Source organism: Electrona antarctica (genome assembly GCF_951216825.1).
Source record: "Electrona antarctica genome assembly, chromosome: 5".
Taxonomy (NCBI): Eukaryota; Metazoa; Chordata; class Actinopteri; order Myctophiformes; family Myctophidae; genus Electrona; species Electrona antarctica.
The window spans coordinates 46,520,121-46,541,497 of NC_136810.1; the positions used below are offsets into that span (position 1 = coordinate 46,520,121).

At 42.6% G+C, this 21,377-nt stretch overlaps 1 protein-coding gene across 1 annotated transcript in view; it reads left to right on the forward strand.

Moving 5' to 3' along the window:
- The first annotated feature begins 2,903 nt into the window (after positions 1–2,903).
- The window catches only part of alkbh3 (alkB homolog 3, alpha-ketoglutarate dependent dioxygenase), a 28,585-nt gene continuing 10,111 nt past the window's right edge, over positions 2,904–21,377 (forward strand). The window contains exons 1-8 of the mRNA XM_079501044.1: positions 2,904–3,005; positions 4,874–5,047; positions 6,906–6,988; positions 7,693–7,727; positions 8,381–8,428; positions 11,057–11,160; positions 19,034–19,122; positions 21,044–21,253. Of these exons, the coding sequence (XP_079357170.1) occupies positions 4,969–5,047; positions 6,906–6,988; positions 7,693–7,727; positions 8,381–8,428; positions 11,057–11,160; positions 19,034–19,122; positions 21,044–21,253 (648 nt within the window). The 5' untranslated portion in view covers positions 2,904–3,005; positions 4,874–4,968. The remainder of the gene's footprint in view (positions 3,006–4,873; positions 5,048–6,905; positions 6,989–7,692; positions 7,728–8,380; positions 8,429–11,056; positions 11,161–19,033; positions 19,123–21,043; positions 21,254–21,377) is intronic.

A 21,377-nucleotide genomic window follows, 5' to 3' on the forward strand; every position in this document is an offset into this window, starting at 1 on the left:
CAGATGAGCTTCACACTGATAATGCCAAACTATTCACAAGCAGTGTTTGAAAGTTCCACTGTAGCCTGTGTGTGTGACCTGTCTTTAAGCACATCACCTCCACCCCCAACTATCCTCAAGCCAATGGTGGGGCAGAGGAGAGCAATTCAGACAGCAAAGAAGATTGTAAACACGCCCATAACAGCTCAGGGATATCTATCCATTTCTTCTAAAGTAGGAGACCCTTTCAAGTACAAAAGTAACATCTAATCTGATAAGTATTGATTTTGTATTGGGAGGAAATTACGATTGATCATGTTTGTAGCGTTTGTAGTCCACTACATTGGACTACACTGGCTCTATTTCAACTACAATTCATACTATTGCTGCCACAGTTTGCTCTTGATAATGCTTCAGCTGCAGTAATGTTTTTGCATATACATCAATGTATTCCTGTTAGGTAGATGGATGGGTATGTTAGTGGTGTAGCGAATTTTGTGGACCACACCCACTGCAAGATGCTACCCTAAGACGTAATTCTAGACTGTCAAAGTGGGCAGGGGTGAAGGGGGGTCGGGGAGTGAGGCCAAGTAGTAGCCTGTCCGGTTTGTCTTCTTGGGAAGCCTGGAGCCTTGTTTTAAGGGCCTTTGAGGTGCTGTGGTACCAAGAGGACGAGTGCAGGCATAGTTGAATAAACCTTGTATGAAGGCTCCTGTGTCTTCAAGGGGTTTTTGTTGACCAGTGAGGAGATCCGACAGGAATCTTGTTCTTTGGTTGATTTTTTTGTTACGTTGGTGGCCATTTTTTCACCGGAAAGATTTGCCTCCAGGATGGAACCATCCATCCCATCCATTTTCAACCGCTTATCCGTAGTCGGGTCGCGGGGGCAACAGCTCCACCAGAGTGCTCCAGACTTCCCTCTCCAGAGCAACATTAGTGACTTCCTGATCCTGAAACATTCCAAGGCCAGTCAGTGAGTCAATGTGTTTCCTCCAACTGTGCCTTGGTCTTCCCCGGGGTCTCCTCCCAGTGGGACGTGCCCGAAACACCTAAACTGGCTCCTTTCCAGTCGAAGAAGCAGCGACTCTACCTACCTAGGTTCTGATGTATATGGAAACCACAATTCACATTAATATAGTCTGTTTTAGCTAAAGTGTAAACCCGGATCTTTGTCTCCCCTGAGAGAGAGACATGTTAGGACAGACCCACAGCTGCAGGCCCTGTAGGGGTCCCTGTATGTTAATAGATCAGCTCGCTGATAGCAGCACTGTGCTTCCTTCCTGGTGACCACTACCTTATTTAGACATGTTTGACCATTTGGTACAGGGGGGTTGGGACCACCTTTGCATTTCCCTTTGATGTCTCTGTCTCCAGTTGTATAAAAGTCTACTGTAAATGCTTGTAACAGTGTGTTAGTCCGGAGGCCGAGAGGCTGAGGGAAGGATCCATGGGGCTCCGGCCCCATGGCTGTCTGATGCTGTATTGAACTCTGAAAATAAATGGAACTCCGGAACCACTTTCATCTGCCTTTGTCTCTGCTGTTGACTTCAGTCTCCGTCCTGAGTGTTTTTTAGTCTAAGTCTTTACGTCTGTTTATGGGCTATAGAGAGAGAAAAAGCAGTCTCTCCTTTGTAGTTTATATACTTCAGTTCCATCCTGGACTCTCGGGGTAGAGTCCAGGATGGAACCTAGGTAGGTAATTAAATCTTTTCGTGTGCTAATATTGTCACCCACTTTAACCAAGTAGCCATCTGCCTTGCTGAGATTACTATTTGATCCAAAAAGAATGGATTCAGTTTTTCCAAATGGATTATACAGTACCAACCTACCAGGGGAGGATTATCCAACGGGCCTGTTGGGCCCAGGCCCAGGGGCCCCTGAGCTAGGGGGGGCCCTGAGCTTGAGCGTCCGCGTGACCGCGAAGAGGCTCAAGCTAAGGGCCCCCCAAAAAGGGTTAACAGTGAATAACAGAGGCCCAGGCGGTGGCGTAACCGTCTGGGCACCCGACTGGTAATCCAGTCGCAGTGTGCCGTGGGTTCGACTCCCGAGCCCGACACGGCCTTTACTGCATGTCTTCCCCCATCTCTCTCCCGTTTCCTGTCAGCCTACTGTCTGTCCCTTCAAAAACCAATAAAAGGCATAAGCCGCAAAAAAATATCTTTAGAAAAAAAAAAAAAAACAGTGAATAACAGTGACACACACGGTCCTTGCCACTGATATTTTCAATGGGCTTATTAATTTGTGTCAATAAAGTAACCCCAAAAGTCCTAAACCATCATGATACGGATACGTTACTGCAAGTGTTTAAACCCTCAGCCAATTGATTAGGGCATTCAGGCTGTCACTCGCAATAGCGCAAGTTATGAAGGAAGCTGCACCATGGGTTTACCAGCATAAACATGACATGTAGGTAGGCTATGGATGCACCTCAAGCAGACTAAATGCTGGATTCAAATGTATTCAAATATAGACAGCTGACAGCTATGAGACAAGTGTCAGCTTGAGAAGGCTTTTTTGATTGATTGAAGTGTTTATTAAGTTTGCAGAATTACAGTACATTTCAAGCACAAACACAATACAAAAACTGTTAACTGTGAGTGGACGACACCATAAAGCATTAATTACACTTGTTTACAAGAGGGTCCATCTTGTTCAATTCATCAAAACAAATAGACACTTCTATATAGCCAAAGAACAGAACAGGAATTCATCATAAAGGAGGTAAAAAGGGAAAAGAAACATATACAGTGATTGCATGGGAAAGATATCTCTCTCTCTCTCTCTCTCTCTCACGCACGCACGTGCGCGCGCACACACACACACACACACACACACACACACACACACACACACACACATACACACACATACAGCCCGGAAACATATTATATAAATGTTTCCATGACTGCTGCTGCAGTGCTTGGTCGGAATTATTTTGGCGTAGCGCTCAAACCAGACGTGCGTCAAAGCAAAAGCTCATGTCAATAGACTACTTTGTGCTTTTAGATTGTTTAATCGGCTACTGGGTGAGCACCAAGCAATGTAATGTATGAATGTCGTGAAACTATAGCTAAATAATAAAACGTTGACGCCGACAATCTGGAATTTTAGCTTATTTGTTAATTTCTAGCCAATATAGCTGTAGCTGTTAGCATAGCTCTGGTCCATAGCCTTACTGCTCTTGCTGCCGTTGCATTAAGACTAGCCCAAACATTTTTCGTCAGAATCGAAAAAAACCTCTACGACAGTCTAAATGTTTGGGCTACATTAAGACCATTAGAGCTATGGACCAGAGCTACTGCGTTAGCACAGAAGGTGGTAGTTGGTTTGGTTTATAAATAGTAATCTCCCCCTTTTAAAACTGCTAATTTCCAGATGTGCTTGTGAATCGTGACAACAACAACATTGGTTAGAATCCCCTCAAACGTGGAGACGTGCAGAGCCACTGTCCATTATGTGAAACGTGTTGAGCTTTAAAGTTAATTAATGTGTTTTATTGGGAATTTCATTAGCCCAAGGTTTGGGTTATACTAGCCCCTCTCGGGACCCCCGTAAAGGTTAAACATTTGGATGTTTCAGAAAACTTTAACGTAGGGTTCCAAGAGGGGCTAGGGTTATACATGACCTAGCACTTATGTCATAAATATATACACACAGTAATATTACCTAGGTATATCACGTCATGTATGTGAAAGTATAATGACATCATATTACTCAGCTATGATCTATTATTGTTTTATTTAAATTGTACTAAATTAGTTTTTTATTATGTTATTCTGTCTAGTCTAGTACATCTTAATCAATGAAACGGATGTAGGGTGGACTCAACATGACACATATTCGTATTTATAATGTACATACTATAAAATGATATGTGCTTCACTCCAGTCCTTGAGCTTTCAAAGAAAATAGAAATCACCCTCCTATAACTGTTATGTAAATACACAGATGGAGGCATTTTTATTTTCTAGGAGTTATTTCTGCCCAGTTTCTCCATTTCTGTCTATAGCAGTGGTTTTCAACCAGGGGTCCGGGGACCACCAGTGGTCCTTGAGGCGGTTCCAGGTGGTCCCCTGCAGCGAAATGATGGAGACTTGGTAACCAAATAGACCCTTAGGCCTATAAATCTTTAAGTCTTGAGAGCGTAAAATGAAACCAAATGAACCCGTGCTCTCAAGAGTTAAATTATCGTTAAACATCTGCATTACTTCATTTACAAGACGTCTACACAATTATAGAATGTAGAAGAATATTGATCATTTGGACAGGATCTAGAGGAGAAGTCGTGGCGTAGAGGGTATTCGGCTTGGTGAGCTAAGGGTTGCATCACTGCTTTTTGAAGATGATGTGGTCCTGATGGCACCATCGGTCCAAGACCTCCAGCTCTCACTGGACCGGTTCGCAGCCAAGTCTACGACTGGGATGAGGATCAGCGTCTCCAAATCTGAGGCCATGGTTCTCAGCAGGAAACCGGTGGATTGTGCAGTCCGGGTAGGGAATGAGGCATTACCCCAGGTGAAGGAGTTCCAAGTATCTCAGGGTCTTGTTCACGAGTGAGGGGAGGACGGACAAGGAGATCAGCCGGAGAATCGGAGCGACTAGACTCTCTCAAGAGTTAAATTATTGTTAAACACCACGTCAATACAGCATGAAATGTGGACAAAATCTTATCCAACGATAACGAACGAAATATTCTCACGTCTTGGGTCTGGAAAGGCTAAATCTCATGAAATGGTTGTCCGTGGCTCAAATGCCGAATAAATAATGGGCCTTGATATGAAAAGGGTTGAAAACCACTGGTATAATAACACCGTATATCCCCCAAAATACCACAGTTGTTGAAATGATGTCCTCTCGTCATCCATTCTCACCTGTGTTGTTCCTCTCTAACTAGATTTGATGTCGGATCAATCTGGGAACCTATCTGCGAAACAAAGGGAAAACTGCGCCCTCTAGCTTTCTGAGTCAACAGTGTCTCGAGAGACTAAAATGTCGGATAAACGCCAGCGTGCCAGAGTCCAGGGCTCATGGGCTAAACAGCTGCCAAAACAACAGCCACATCCAACAGGTAGGTTAGACCAGTGTTTCTCTTTTTGAATTAAATATTTATCCCATGAAACATTTTTTCACCCAGTGTCAATTATCTAATGTAATCCTGGGTGCTACACTTCCTCTGACCTCATGCTTCCATCTATGCATGAGGAGTCCAAGCTGCTTCTGCGCGTGGAGGAAGGAACATGATACGACTAACAGTTCCACTTCTTTCCCATCAGGCACCCTGGTTGGCCAGTGGGAATCGAACCCAGAACCTTCTTTTTTTTTTTTATTATTATTATCTTTTATTTACTTTTAACATTTCATTTACATACAGTTATAAATACATTTCCTAACTAAAACTGTTTAGTTAGAACCCAGAACCTTCTAGCTGTGAGGCGACGGCACTACCGACTGTGCCACCGTGCAACCTTATTTTAACTGGGACCCCCCCCCCCCCCCCCCAATAAATATTGTTTGCCTCTTTCTTATATTAAAACTAATATATTAATCTACAAGCTCGTAGCGCGGCACCAAGCTTCTAGATCTGCTATTTTTGAAAAATCTTGAAAATGTGGCTCAAATCTTTCAATATATATTCTTTTGGAACGTTTTTAACCCAAATCATTGCGATCTGGGAGGTCCCTGAAACAACATATTTTGAGATGGGGGTCCGCGGCCAATTACATATATATTTTGGGGTTCTTGACATGAAATAGTTTGAGAACAACTGACATAGAAACAGGTTTTTCAGCTAACTGTGATTTAGAAGACATTTTGTAAAATCTGGTCTCAGTACTAAATGTTAACTAAGGTTAACTAACTAACTTGTGGCTTTTCCAACAATCGTCTACCAGGCTAAAGCCTTTTCTTGAGGCCACAGTCTATTGGGCTACACTCGTCTCTCTTAATTGTTTACGAATAATCATGGAGATCGATACAATCAATCAGTCAGTGTCAGATAAGGACATTAACAAAGATGCTGTGTCCAAAGACTATAATAACTATATCATGCTTTTCCCCTTTCTCAGCTTGTCACCCGTCAATCTTATGAACCGTTAATCACATTCAGCTGGTGACATTATCTTTATAGCCTACGCACTGACAGCAGATGGAGGAGACCTCAAAACAATCGAATGACCAAATAAATATACATTTCATATACCAGAGAGAAAGAAAGGGAGAGAGAGAGAGAGAGAATTCTATTTTCAATTATAAGTTTGTTGATTTCTTTACTGTTGCAAATCATCTCGAGACCCCCCAAAATCATTTGGGAATCCGATGGGGGCCCCGACCCACAGTTTGAGAACCACTTGATTTAATTAGACCACTTTTTAATTTCAAGGACACCCAGTTTGATATGCGTTTTAGGTCCTAATGTTAGATCTATTCATCTCAGTAATTTAGCTGGGGAATCCCCTCTACAATTTACAATTTTGGCATTTAGCGGACGCTCTTAATCCAGAGCGATTTAAGGCCTATGGGGTCTGAAATACCTAAACCTAATAACTCAATATTGAAACCAATATTTCACAGAGAGGCTGAGATTTGAAAGTTCGTAGCGTACTTGCGCACTCTGCTTGCGCACACTTGTGTGCAACGCGCAAGCTAGTAGGCACTCGACAGAGTGCAGTTCTAGTTATGAATATTATTACTTAAATGTTCTTGTCCTGTGTACTCCCTAGCCCAAAAAACAGTTTTAATATAACGTGATTAAATGCACACAGCACACAATGTGTTAAAAGATACAACTACTGCACACACTCACACACAGTAATTCTTCCCACTATGCTTTTATCAGTTTAATCCCATATCCTTTGTTTAATATTATGTTATATAATGTTAGGGTGTTGACCCAACAAAGTCTTGAGTCCTATCATTTCCTCAAACAGCTGCTCCTCCTGTGAACTCCATCCCGGCTGCTGGCTCCTGGGGAGGTGGACAGAGGACCGTTGAGTTTCATCAACCTGCCAAGGTAGAGAGCACATAAGAACATGGAAAACGAAATCTTTCCAAATTCCTTAATTTGTAGTTCTTTCAATGAGCCAATACTCTTGACTTGCATTAGCGGGATGGGAGTGGGAGTAATTTTGAGTGGGCGGAATGGGATCGGTTGTCATTCTGCAGGAGTGGGACGGGATGGGATTTTTTTCTTTTTTGAGGGGCGCTAGCCCCTCCTATACACAGGTTTAATGTTTGTCTTTAGTTCAATGTTTGTTTTGTAAAGGCCATTGACAATGAAGGGAAAATGTATGTCATAATGTAACTCATTACACCATATTGTCTCTTTATTGTTAATGGCGTTTATTGTTTGTGTTGGCACCGTTTGTTTAACATCACCATTACATCACCTAACCACATGAGTTAGACTTATATTATTAGCGCCCCTCACTTCACACGGGTGTGATTTTTTTTTTTACTCTTGGGAGATATGGGAGTGGGATGGGATGGAAGTGAAAATCCACTCCTGTGTCAACCTCTACTTACTAGAGGCCTGCTTTCAGTATATAAAGACATACAACATGAACAACGGGGTGGCAGTATCTAAAAATGTCTGTACTTCAGCTGCAGAAACGGTGGTTATTTTCTCATAACCTATCCCTTGCATAAAGGTATAGTCTTACTTAGTAGATACTAGCTAACTGCTAACGGATCTTTGTCTTTTTTCCTTCACCACAGCCAGTTAGAAATATCCCACCAGAGACGTTGATAGAGTAAGTAACCTCTTTATGTTTATTATTCTTTTTATTGCTCTCATATCTCCATAACCTCCATAAGATTTAGCATAAATAGTGATGTATTCATCTGTCAGTCATATATTATTCATATTCAAAATCTATTTAATTGATATATTTATTTTACACTACCAATTAGACATATAGTTGTGCTTTTCGTGTGGATTTGCAAAAGGCCTGACTATTTCCAGTTTCCACACACTTAAAAAAAGAAAATTGGCAACACTTGCTATGCATCCCACGCATTATGAACACTTATAAACATGTATAATTATATTTATAAGCGCTGATAAATAATCATTATACTTTATAAGCTTAATCATAACACATTATAAACTATTATAATGACTTATAATATCAAGTATTATAATACTTCATAACTTGCTATGTATGCCATGTTTATAACTCATTATAAAAAATATTATAAGACAATATCATTTTCTCATAAATATTTATAATTATATATATGTAAGTACTTTCTAGGGTATGATTTGGGTCCGTAAAGATGAATACAAAATTAATATAAACATCTTTATACTGTCCAATAATTAGATAGAGAACTGGAATACATCACATATAAGTTTTAATGTGTTGTGTTAATGTAATGAATGTATGGTATTTGCTTTGCACAGACAGGCAGGGGACCATGAGATCAGCCATGGCCCATCGGGAATGTCCAGGTGAGTCCAGTCTACATTACAGAGCTGTGGGGAAACATATCGTTATGTGAAATATTCATACCTTAAAGGTAAATAAGCTGTGCACAGGTTTACAATCCATATTCTGTACATTTTGAAAACTGAGCATACAGTTTGATAGCACCCTGCTTTGGGTTTTAAAAACCGTGTGCCTGAATTGACCATACAAGCATATTCACTCATAACACATTAATTCGGGCCTTTGCTCTTTCTCGCATGACATTTCTTTTCTTGTTCCAGATGTCATGTTTTATATATGATCCATGCTATTACTGTAGTCTATCCATCTGATGGTAATTGTCCCACTACAGTTATTGCGACCATAGGTCGCAGATTACTATGAAATCCTGCAAGTCAGTCAGTCCGTCCGTCCGTCACGCCTCGTGACACGCTCCATATATGGTTGTCACAACTTGTCAGTACATCACCCCTCGTGACACGCTCCATATATGGCCGTCTCCATATATGAAGATCACGACACTGACCTCATCAAACCCTGGATAGCCATACATAGAGAAGACACCTAGATCTGCATATATGGAGCCGGCCATCTGACCTCAAACCCTTAGATCTCCATATATGGACCTGATCTGTTCTGACATTCCATATGTTGATCCATCCCCACCCGTCCAGGATGACGACGCCATATATGGCTTCCTCCAAGTACTGCCTATTTCACTATTGGCACAATGCCATGCAACACTGGGCAACAACTGACCTGTTGTTTCAGCGTAGCGTTATGAACGGTACACATGGTTATATTTATCTAGAACAGGGGTTCTCAACCCGTGGGTCGCGACCCCTCGGGGGGTCGCCAAATTATTTTAGGGGGTCCCCAAATTATTTTCAAAAAAATAAAAATAAAAAAGATTTTCTTTTAAATTTTATTTTCACGATTTTTCAAAAATAGCAGACCTACAAGCTCGTAGCGCGCCACTCAGTGGGGCGCTATGAGCTTGTAGATCTGCTATTTTTCAATAGCTAAATTATAACAATGCTTAAAACACCAAAAGGGGTTCCCGCCCAAAATGGTTTAAGGTTATTGTAGCAGTCAATTTATATTGGGGGTCGGGAGGGGGCGGGGCGGGGGTCCCGAGACATTGCCAAAGCATTTCCGGGGGTCCCCGGCCAAAAACGTTGAGAACCCCTGATCTAGAACATGGATCACAAAACTGCCGTGCACATAAATTATATCTTCAGTATATGGGGTATACAGGTTTTGAAGTTGTTTTGTAGTTCTCTCTCCAAGTGGCATGTTTAATCCACTAGATGGCAGTCACTCCCCTGGTAACTGTTGAGACCTCACTTACCCGTTGCTGTCATTGTCTCCACCAGGCCGAAGGCATGGGGAGAGAGTATGTTTTGCACTCCGTCCGTGTGTTTGTTTGTTTGTGTGTCTGTCCGTCCGTCCGTGTGTCCGTCAGTCTGTGGACAGCTAATCTCCGGCACCGTTGGCTTGATCGCAGCCATACTCTGCACACACAATCTCTGAATGCCACAGCAGAACCTCTGCCCCGAGGTTTTCACATTGGCCTCTTATAGCGTCACCAGGAGGCCTCTTTGTGCAAAAACATTTTTTGGACAGTACACCTACAGATTTTGTCCAAACATTACGCACATTGATACACAGTCTCTCTAGAGCCATTCAACGAAACGGGTCTTTCAGATTTTTCAGACTCCATCCTGATAGGCTAATATTGGCTTCCAAAGTTTGCAAGAGTGCTCAGTTTCAAACAAAATGCCGCAAATCATGAACACGTCGTGTGATTTCCGTGAAATTGTGCACGCACATTCCCACTAGGCAGAGGAAGAAATACCACTGGAACATTTTCAACTCGGCCTCATGGTGGCGCTATAACTGGCCGATTAGTGTTTTCAACTCTAACTGCATGGATCTGTGTAAAACTTTGTATGCACACTCCCTAGAGGCCAAGGAAAAACCTTTGCCTGGAATTTTTCACATCTGCTCTTTATAGCGCCACCAGGAGGTCGACATTATGTAAAACACATTTTCTAATATTACCAAATTTCATGCAAATCGTTACACATGCTCTCCATAGTCATGTGATCAAGACGGGTTTGTTTGATTTCTCATAATCCATCCTGAAGTTTTCAGGAGTAGCCCGCTTTGTACCCGTTTTGTACAAATCTCCTCAACACAGAGTCCGATTGCTGTGAAACTGTGCATGCATATTCCACTAGGCTGAGGAAGAAATGCCACTTGACAGTTTTCAAATCAGCGTCATGATGGCGCTACAACAGGCCAAGTCGCGACACACACACACACACACACACACACACACACACACACACACACACACACACACACACACACACACACACACATGTTTATATTACTCCTAAACATTTTGCCAAACATCACACGCACTCCTATCCTCCTGGTGGAGACCTGGGCCCAGAAGGGCACTTTTTCTAGTTCTATATGTAAATAGTTTAATATTACACAAACATAACCATTTGTCGTACATGCTTTGGACTCTTGTTACTGTGTATTTATGCACATGTTTTGTTGAGATTATATTGCTGTAACCCAACTACTCTGGTAATAGGCCAATGAGAAACTTGTGCTTGCGTGCGTGTGTTTTCCAGACTGCGTCTGCTCCCTGGTTTTTTGCCTCCAGAAGAAGCTGATTGGATGTTCAGCAAACTGTTAGCAGAGCTGCCCTGGTCCCAGAAAACCAACCAACGACAAGGTGGGGGAAATAATTGTAATTATGCAAATGAAAAACGTTGAAAATTCATTACAAATCTGCTTTGTGCTGTGACTTGGCAATGTTCTCCAACATGAAACATCAGAGCATTCTGCTATGTAGAGGAAATTACTATCACACTGATTGTTTTCTTAAACTGTAAAACTTTTTGAAGGGAAGACCTCCGCACACTCGACCTACTATAATGACAACAGGTGCGTCGGCGACACAGCAGCAGACTGCAGACATGTAGAGAGGGAGGGAGACCCGCACACTGTCACTTGCTGGTTCAAGAGCTTTTTATTTAATGTCCAAAATGCTTAATGCTTATACTGTAAAACCAATTGGAGTTCAGGCAGGCCACAAAGGACGTTTGGCCTTGTGCCCCTCAAAAAAAACAAAAAAACAACATTGAGTCCCCATCTTTAAACCAATCCAGTGACTTTGATTGGTACATGATTGACATCTTAGCATCAAAATATACTTTGAGTACCAAGTACTCAAATTTTCAGAAAATAGCAGATCTACAAGCTCATAACAAGTCATTAGATTGGCTGTATGTGGTTACTGTAGGTTTTGTATTAATAAAATCTGCAAAGTAAGAATAAACTAAAGCTGTCAAATGCTGTAATTGTAGTGGAGTAAATAAATGGTGACATAGGAAACCATGCAAGGCACCAACCTACACATCGGGAGCAATTAGGAGCTCAGTGTCTTGCTCAAGGACACTTCAACACTATCTTTGGGGGAGCCCGGGATCGAACTGGGAACCTCATGGTTCTGGCTCTGGCTCCGGGCCGTGAGCCACTTCCGCCCCCGAGTAGAAGTAGTACAAATGGTAAAGTAAAAGTAAAGTAAAAGCACCTCAAAATGGTACTCTGCATTGTAAGCACTTGTATAGTAATAGAGTAAATGTACTTAGTTACTTTGCAATGACATCACCAGCTGTGCTAATTGCTACAGTGCAGGGACATTTTAATGGTCTTAACTCAAAATGGATACGTCACACAGCTTAGATATTTGGATTAAATCGGAGAGCAGACCCGTGTGAACTTGGTGATGTAAAGAAATATATCTGTAGTGTAAAAATTGCACGTTCATGGAATGTTAATCTACCGTGTTTCTTGTGTCTGGGTAGCTCAATAAAGGAAATGCAAATGTCTCTGAACCACAATGTCATGGGATCGAATCCTGGCATAATCTGACTCCCTGGGCTCCCCAATCTGGTTTACAAGAGCATATTTGAAAAAGATATAGACTTCTTCTTGCTGTTGCTACCCTTATCTAAAAAAACAACAGAACATTTCAAATATTCATGTACACCCACACGATTCCACAGTAAGCTGAACATGTCAAAGTTTGAATTGAGTTTATATTTTAAAAGTAAAAGTGTGTAGGAGTAGTTAGGTGCCAAACTTTACCCTGTAAAATATTACAGTAGTGTTACTTGCAGCGACCCACAATTATTTATTTCACTGTAGATAGTCTCAGTGGCGGCCTTATGTTTCAATTGAAACGGGCCTCGAGCCTCCAGGGGCCTCCCGATTATTATTATTATTATTATTATTTAATTATTATTATTACTAGACCTGTACGTTAGTGTTGCGCGGGCCGGCTTTTTTGCATAACCCCGCCCGTCCCGTCCCGCCACGGGAGCCAGCCCGCACCATTGCGCACCAACCTGCCCCGCAAAACAATATATTAATCAACAACCCGCCCGCCCCACGGCCCGTAAAAACAAAAAAAACAGCAAGTTCAGTTGCTTTCGAGAGAGGGGAGGAGGCACCTTTATTTTTCTTTTACATATACCCAGATTTAGAGGAATATCTCATTTTAAACACTATAGGAAATGACCCAACCAGTCTGTCCTGCAGCCCAAAGTACTGGTTATCAAAGTAAAATGAGCAGTTGCTTGCTTTACTGCTATTAATATTAAGTAGGCTATTGCATCATTTGCATCGCATGCATAATCGCATTTGCTTGATTGCCTAGAAGTGACTGACAGAGAGAGAGAGAGAGGTGACGCCGTGACGGTCCCTCAAATGAACATATATAACTTAAGCCCAACACTTATACACATACGTGACATGACATAGGCCGCCGCCTATCTGTCTCAGAGCGGTTCACTTCACTCGTTTGGGTTGTGCGCACACTGCAGCAGTGTAGCTCTCGGCGGCGGTACCGCACACCCAAAATAGCAGGTGGCGCATTGTGAGCTTGTAGATCCTATAATTCTGTGTGTGCGCACTGTGCACGCCTGCACGGTCACACACTCAATTAAGAAAGATTTAATGCAGATGCGCTCATTGTGCTGATGACGGCCAGGTTCAGACTCAGAGCCTCAGAGGGGCGAGAGCCGAGAGGGGAATTGTTTTAACATGCAGTTCAGGACGGAGAGGATTGAGGATACTTTTCTCCGACGGTCAAAAAGGCAGGGGCTTAGCCCCCTATCTTTTCTTTGTTCTAAGCACTTATTTGTGTCAGTGTTTAGATTATAAACAGAAGAGCATGTTTAAATGCCATGATTGCACTGAGTCATGTGGTACTCCTTAAACCATGCAGGCTAGTCGCTTTGGTGAATTTCTGATCAGTTACCATGACATCCTGACACTCTTTGATGTTGTGGACAACATCCTGCATAACTAAATTCAGGACATGTGCGCTGTGCGGTGCAGTGAATGTAGACAGACACTAGTTCTGTCCGCCTCGGCAGGTTCTGTGTTCTGTCGCTGGGTCGGCGGGCGGCAGGTTTCAACAGCAGGCTGGCATCGCTGTTGCCAGCCAGGGTGTTCATACAGTAACCACCACCAGCAGGTGGTGGTTTCATTGTGAACAAGTAGCCTAAGCAGAGTACAGTACTGTATGCATACCCTACCTGGCAGGTGAAAACAAGCCACCCGATTAGCATTTGAATGCCTGATCTGCATGTGTACAAGGGGACAGGCAACGCGGCCCACCCCCCGCCCCGGACAGTGAGGACAAAAGAGGTGTTAACACATTGAGAGCCCACGCAAAACTGCCCAAAATCACTTTCACCTAGAAAATCCATTCACATTTTTTATAATTCAGCTGACTGTGGAGACACATGCTGGAACTTTTTACTTTGAAATGTTTTATAGTTTCTGAGTTATTTAATTTAAACGCCAAATGCATTCTAAATGGCGAAAACACAAACTTTGGCACCACGTGTTAAAAAAAAAAAAAAAAAAGTGTTTTGATTTTTCTGATTTTTTTTTAATAAAAAAATAATAAAAAATAAATAAAAATATATATATATATATTTTTTTTTTCAAAGACGTCCACAGACGTCTTGGGCTATGCACGTGCGGTAATACCCAGGACGTCCACAGACGTTTTGGGCACAAAATGTGTTAAGGTGCGTTCAGACTTGGATGGTTAGAGCGGCGAGATTGCATGCAAAGTCAATGCAAAGACGAGAATTGCGCGAACGGGCGCGGTGCGACCTGGCGCGGTACAAACAGGACGTGCCGAGGCGAATATATTCAGGTCTAATTCCTCATGGGGGCTGGAGCCCTGCCGCCCCCACGGAGTCCACGTCACTGACCTGGTGGATTTTCTCTTAATTAATATTAAGAGAAATTAATATTGATTAATATTGATTTGAAGTCATATCTAGGCCTGTCACAATTATTACATAATCGTTTAATCACAATTATTTGAGATAATCACATTTTTTTGTCATTTCCATGTTGAAAAATCTTCATACATTTCAAAAACGCGGAAATAGCTGATCTACAACGCATCACTTTGTGACGCTTTGTAAGCTTGTGAATCTGCTATTTCAGTTATTTTTACATTTTATTCCCCCTTTTTAAACCCATTTAGACCTGAGGACGATTCTACAAATGTCTTCTAAATCCTGACATTCTGAAAAACCCTATGTTTCTATGTGAGTGGTTCTCAAACATTTTCATGTCAAGGACCCCCAGAAATATATGTAATTGGCAGCCGACCCCCATGTTGTTCCAGTCGAGACCCCCCCGGAAGCAAAGATTTGAGTTAAAAAACGTTCACTCTGAAAGAATATATATTCAAATATTTGCGCCACATTTTCACAATTTTTCAAAAATAGCACATCTACAAGCCGTAGCACGGCACTCGGTGCAGCACTATGAGCTTGTAGATCTGCAATTTTTCAATAGCAGAAAGTATAACATACTACTTACAACTCCAAAAGAGTTTCCTGTCCTGAATGGGTTAAGTTAAAGGTAAAACAATTAGTCATTTCTTTATATATTTAAATGTTGTTATATCTGCCCTGTGCATTTTTTGATTACCAGGCAAACCGAAATGTATTATTTATTTATATGTTCCAATATATATAACGTCAAAAACACAATTAAATCTTTATTATTATTAATCACAATTATTTGTGTGACAATTACCGTAATCGTCAACTTGAAATTGTAATAATGACAGCCCTAGTCATTTCTCCAGGTTGGTCTTTCTCAGACCATCTCTCTGTACTGACTCCTTCACCCATTATCTTGCCACATACACTCTACTAGTCCAGGGGTTCTCAACCCGTGGGTCGCGACCCCTCGGGGGGTCGCCAAATTATTTTAGGGGGTCCCCAAATTATTTCAAAAAAAAAAAAACAAGCTCGTAGCGCGCCACTCGGTGGCGCGCTATGAGCTTGTAGATCTGCTATTTTTCAATAGCTAAATTATAACAATGCTTAAAACACCAAAAGGGGTTCCCGCCCAAAATGGTTTAAGGTTATTGTAGCAGTCAATTTATATTGGGGGTCGGGAGGGGGCGGGGTGGGGGTCCCGAGACATTGCCAAAGCATTTCCGGGGGTCCCTGGCCAAAAACGTTGAGAACCCCTGTACTAGTCTACTGCATCCTCCTCCCTCTTTATCTGTTTTCGCTGATCTCTCTCCTACTCTCCAAAACAGTAAGTCAGTTTTTCCACCCAGAGTTTGAATAGATCTCCACCAATGGCCATGTTGATGTTTTTCTCCTTGATAACATCTTTTTATGTGAAGAGTGCAGCTTTTTCCCCTCAAATGAAAACTCAGAGGCTGAGTAAATATTTATCCCTGGCTCCCCTGAATTGCCCAGCACCATAAAAAGCCAGGGGCCTGTGTTACAGCCATAACAGTGTTTTGGCTACATCGTGTCCCCATACCAAGCCTTTGGCAAAACACTATTCTTTTCCAAATATTGGTTCTAGGAAGAGGGCTTAGAGGCAGGCAGGGAGGTAGAAAGAAAGAGAGATGCAGAGACGGAGAGAAAGAGACGTTTCAAGCAGACACGTGCAGATAGACTTAGAACAAAGAAACCATTTCTCCTTTATACAAGAACGTAGATATATTTGCGCGCCAAAATGTCAAAGGATGTGTAATTGGCTGTCCAGGAAAATCATCCATGTATTCAAAACTAATCCAAAAAGACAAAGAAATGGCACAATATGAATTCCCAGACAGGCAGAATCAAGTCACACAATCGGCAGCATTATCCCATTGTGATTGCCCTCCCCAGGGCGGTCAGGCCGGAAGGCGAAAACTATGTTTTTGCCCTTGTTCGTTTGTGTGGGAGGGGGCTATAAATATTTTGAATGCAACATCAGGTAGACCCCAAACTTGTCCTTTTATTGCTTTCTTTGGCAACAGTACACACAATTACAGCTCAAATGAATTGAAAGAGATTCCAGAGAAAGGCAGAAAGACACAGGGAGTGAGTGAGTTGGAGCCATGCGGAGGTACACAAAGTGAAACTGAAGCGGCCATTTCTCCACGTCCCATATGTCTGCCAAAATGCTGGGATGACTAAATATTTATATTTTGAAGCAGAAGAGAAATGCGTTCAGGATGACAATGAGAGACATTCGTTGTAAAGGGAGTACGAGAGCAAAGCACAGTGCGATGGGAAGCAGGGTGACTGAGAGAGAGAGTTGGAGAGACTGCAGGGGAAGCAGAGTGACTGAGAGAGAGAGTTGGAGAGACTGCAGGGCACATGGACTGTTTACGTTCCTCCTTCAAGGAACAGATGAACAGATTAGGATTGGTCTAATACACTAAACACACCACCATCATCCTTTACGGAATTACGGTGGTGGAAAAGTTACTCGCATGTTTTACTAAAGGGACATTTCACTGCTGGAAGAAACTGCAGTCACTCAATGTTTATAGTATTTGTAGTAGATAACAACAGTAGCACAATTTGAAATTTGCACCCTATGGCCAGAAAAATAATGTAGTCTGTGTGTTTGACTAGGGTTTGACTGGATTGCTGAATTCCTACAATGACCATAATGCTTTTATTGCTTTAGTGCAGTGCTCATCCTTGTGGAGAGGGGGAGGGCTGTCTTAACACATCCCATCCATAGGACGTCTGGAAACGTCATAGGGAATCCAACCGACACATACGCGGCCATGTCTTTCTGGCACCCCAGAGCTCCTATTTTGAAGGAATCCCGGGAATGATTGTGTTGAGACAATGGCCCAATTCCAATCCGCTCCCTTGCTGACTAACTGAGCCCTCCCTGACTTAGGTGCGCGTGAAGTCTGCGAGGGCTTGAGAGCTGTCCCATTTGAAATCGGTAAATCAGTGAGGGCTCAGCCCCGCCCCTTTATGCACCCTTTCCATAAGTCGGCATCGATGCTGACTTTGGCAAAGGAATTTCCCACAATTCATAGCGTTACCAGGGGAATGAGGGCAACCCTCAAACGTCAATCATTTAAGTGTTCAAATTAGTTCTGAATCGCGGTCAGAATGTCAATAAACAATAGTGCTTTGTCACTGTTCTCAAAGGGAGACAGAATGGAAGGATATATAGGCTATATATTTAATAATAATAGTAACAAGATGAGAAATGACTAATGAGAAAAGTAAAATAATATGGAAATGAAATTTATAATGAATAATATTACAACCCCAGGGTAGGCTTAATAAAGCCTCGGCTTTACCACACCTTTTCTATGTTGTATAATGTTTAAAGCACTGACTGTAAGGACAGTGTCGTTTTAAAAGTGAGGCACAGTGTCATGAATGGCAGACTCATCTTCAAAGTGCTGTCCCATTCCTTTCATTACAATTTGGAGCCCTTCATGGTGCGTACAGTTGGGTGCCACCGATATTGTCCCTTAGCATTTGACCCATTTAGGCCTGACCTCAAAATTTTAAAAAATCCTTCTAAATCCTCTGTTTTCTGAAATAAATATTTTCACGATTTTTCAAAAATAGCAGACCTACAAGCTCGTAGCGCGCCACTCGGTGGCGCGCTATGAGCTTGTAGATCTGCTATTTTTCAATAGCTAAATTATAACATAATGTTTAAAACACCAAAAGGGGTTCCCGCCCAAAATGGGTTAACTGTCCTTTTGCGCAGATCACGCAAACCTCAGCAAAAAGAAAGGGACAATATGGATGGCCTCCAACTGTAGGTCTGACATAAATGCTTAGAACTTTATTTGCCATCCAATGAAAACAACACCATGTTCAGAGTCAGACCAGGGGTGTCTGAGAGAACTAACCGTGTGTGTGTGTGTGTGTGTGTGTGTGTGCGCGCGCGCGTGCGTGCGTATGCGTGCACGCGTGTGCGTGCGCGGACACATGGACTGGTTGTGATCACAAGCAACATGGAAGTAGAATATAATTTACAATAGGCTGCTTGCAGCTAATTTTGGAATCTGTGCTGAGCACATTTTGTCTTGTCGCATGTATGAAGACATATATTACAGTCTTGTAGGCCTCTATAGTTCAAATGTGAAGTGAAACAAGCCATAAAGTGCATCTTCCCTGCTGAACCGCTTCATCTACAAACACGTTGCATTCATTCCCCACTTCCTTCCTTCCTTCCTATCTGAGAACTTCCAGATCATTGAATGAATTACGTGTGTGCTGTTCCAGGTGAGGCCTACCAGGAGCCCAGATTAACCTGCTGGTATGGGGAGTTGCCCTACACATATTCTCAGTCCACCATGGTAGCCAATGCCCAGGTAAAATACATGTTACATTACATCTAACATATTCTCACTTAGTCCACCATGGTAGCCAATGCCCAGGTAAAATACATGTTACATTACAGCTAACATATTCTCACTTAGTCCACCATGGTAGTCAATGCCCAGGTAAAATACATGTTACATTACAGCTAACATATTCTCACTTAGTCCACCATGGTAGTCAATGCCCAGGTAAAATACATGTTACATTACATCTAACATATTCTCACTTAGTCCACCATGGTAGCCAATGCCCAGGTAAAATACATGTTACATTACATCTAACATATTCTCACTTAGTCCACCATGGTAGTCAATGCCCAGGTAAAATACATGTTACATTACATCTAACATATTCTCACTTAGTCCACCATGGTAGTCAATGCACAGCTAAAATACATGTTGCATGTTCTCCCCGTGTCCCCTAGGGTAGGTACCCTCACAAAAAACATGCAGTAATCCTAGTCTCTAAACTGCCTCCCCCTGGCCAGCCTGGGTGCCTGATGGAGGGGAAAGGAACTGGTTGGAATAACGTGTTCCTTCCATGCGCTATGTCCAAACAGGGAAACTCCCCCCTGTCAGGTGTAAAGGAGCAACTTGGACACTCAGGCATGAAGGAAGCATGAGTTCAAGTCCGTTGCTCTCCCCATGTCCCCCATATATGGGGACTAGGTTGGCGGAGGGTGTGTAGAGCCCAGGATCACATTAGATAATTGACACAGGGGTGAAAAATGGGTTACAAAATCATGGGATAAAAAATTTAAAAAAATACATGTTACATTACATCTAACATATTTTCACTTTTCCAACCCACAAAATATAAACGGCTTTTTAAAATGAACCTACCCCTAAAGAAATCCACCTACTACTGAAAATGTACCTCTGAGATTAGAGATATAGTGGAAACTAGAAAAAGTGCCCTTCTGGGCACAGGTCTCCACCAGGAGGATAGGACTGTGTGAGATGTTTGGCAAAATGTTTAGGAGTAATATAAATAAGTAATATGTTTGCCTTTGATGGCAATTGGATGATTTGAGGCATTTTGTTCCAATAATGTGTTTTGCAAAAATCAACCTGTTGGTGGCGCTATAACAGGCCAATGTGAAAAGGGTGGGATATATTCCTCAGCCTAGTAAGAAAATGTGTGAAAGATTTGACGTAAATTGCATGCTGCGTTCATGATTTGAGGCTTTTGTTCAAAACGGGGCAATCTTGCAAACTGTGAAAGCCAATTATAGCCAATTAGGATGGAATATGAAATATCGGACAGATCCGACTTGAGCACATGACCATAGAGATACTGTGTAACGATTTTTGAGATTTTTGGACAGAATCTGGAGGAGTAATATCCAAAAATGTGTTTTACAAAATTCGGCCTCCTGGTGGCGCTATAAAAGGCAGATGTGGAAAATGCAGGTCAAAGGTTTGTCCTTGGCCTCTAGGGAGTGTGCATGCAACGTTTCACGCAGATCGGTGCAGTTTTAGGTAAACAATGTGAAAAGCTGCCTCATGGTGGCGCTATAACAGGCCGTTCTGGAAAATGCGGGGCAGAGGTTCATCGTTGGCATCCAGGGAGTGTGTGTGCAAAGTTTGGCATCGACCGGGTTAACGGTGCCGGAGATTAGCTGGTAACGGACGGACGGAAGGACACACGGACGGACACACACACACACGGACGGAGTGCAAAACATACTCTCTCCCCATGCCTTCGGCCTGGTGGAGACAATAAAAGTACCGGTACTGACATTTTAAAGTACTCCAGTAAAGTAAAAATATCTCAAAATTGAACTTGTGCTTAGTTACTTTACACCACTGGTGTACCTTTGTTCCAGAACCCACTTTGTCATTCATTGCAATAGGTTGACTATTGGTGGCCGGACTCTTTTTTTCCTAGACACTCTCTCTTTCTACCTAGTGGCATCCATTGCTGTCTACGCTGCGCTGCGAGGTGGAGCAGGCAAGTGGGCGGAGCTTCAACTCACTGCTGTGCAACCTGTACCGGGACGGGCGCGACAGCATCGGCTGGCATAGCGACGACGAGGCGTCGCTGGGCTCCATGCCAGCCATCGCCTCCCTCAGCCTGGGAGACACCCGAGTGTTCAGCCTCCGTAAGCAGCCTCCACCGGTGGGTGAGGAGACACAGGGAGGCGTGGAGCCGGGTTAAAGGCCTATTCATAGTCCAGTTTTTGGTGAAGAGGTGACCACCAAAAACTACACCATGACGTCACGTTGCGGTGGTCACCGGCGCT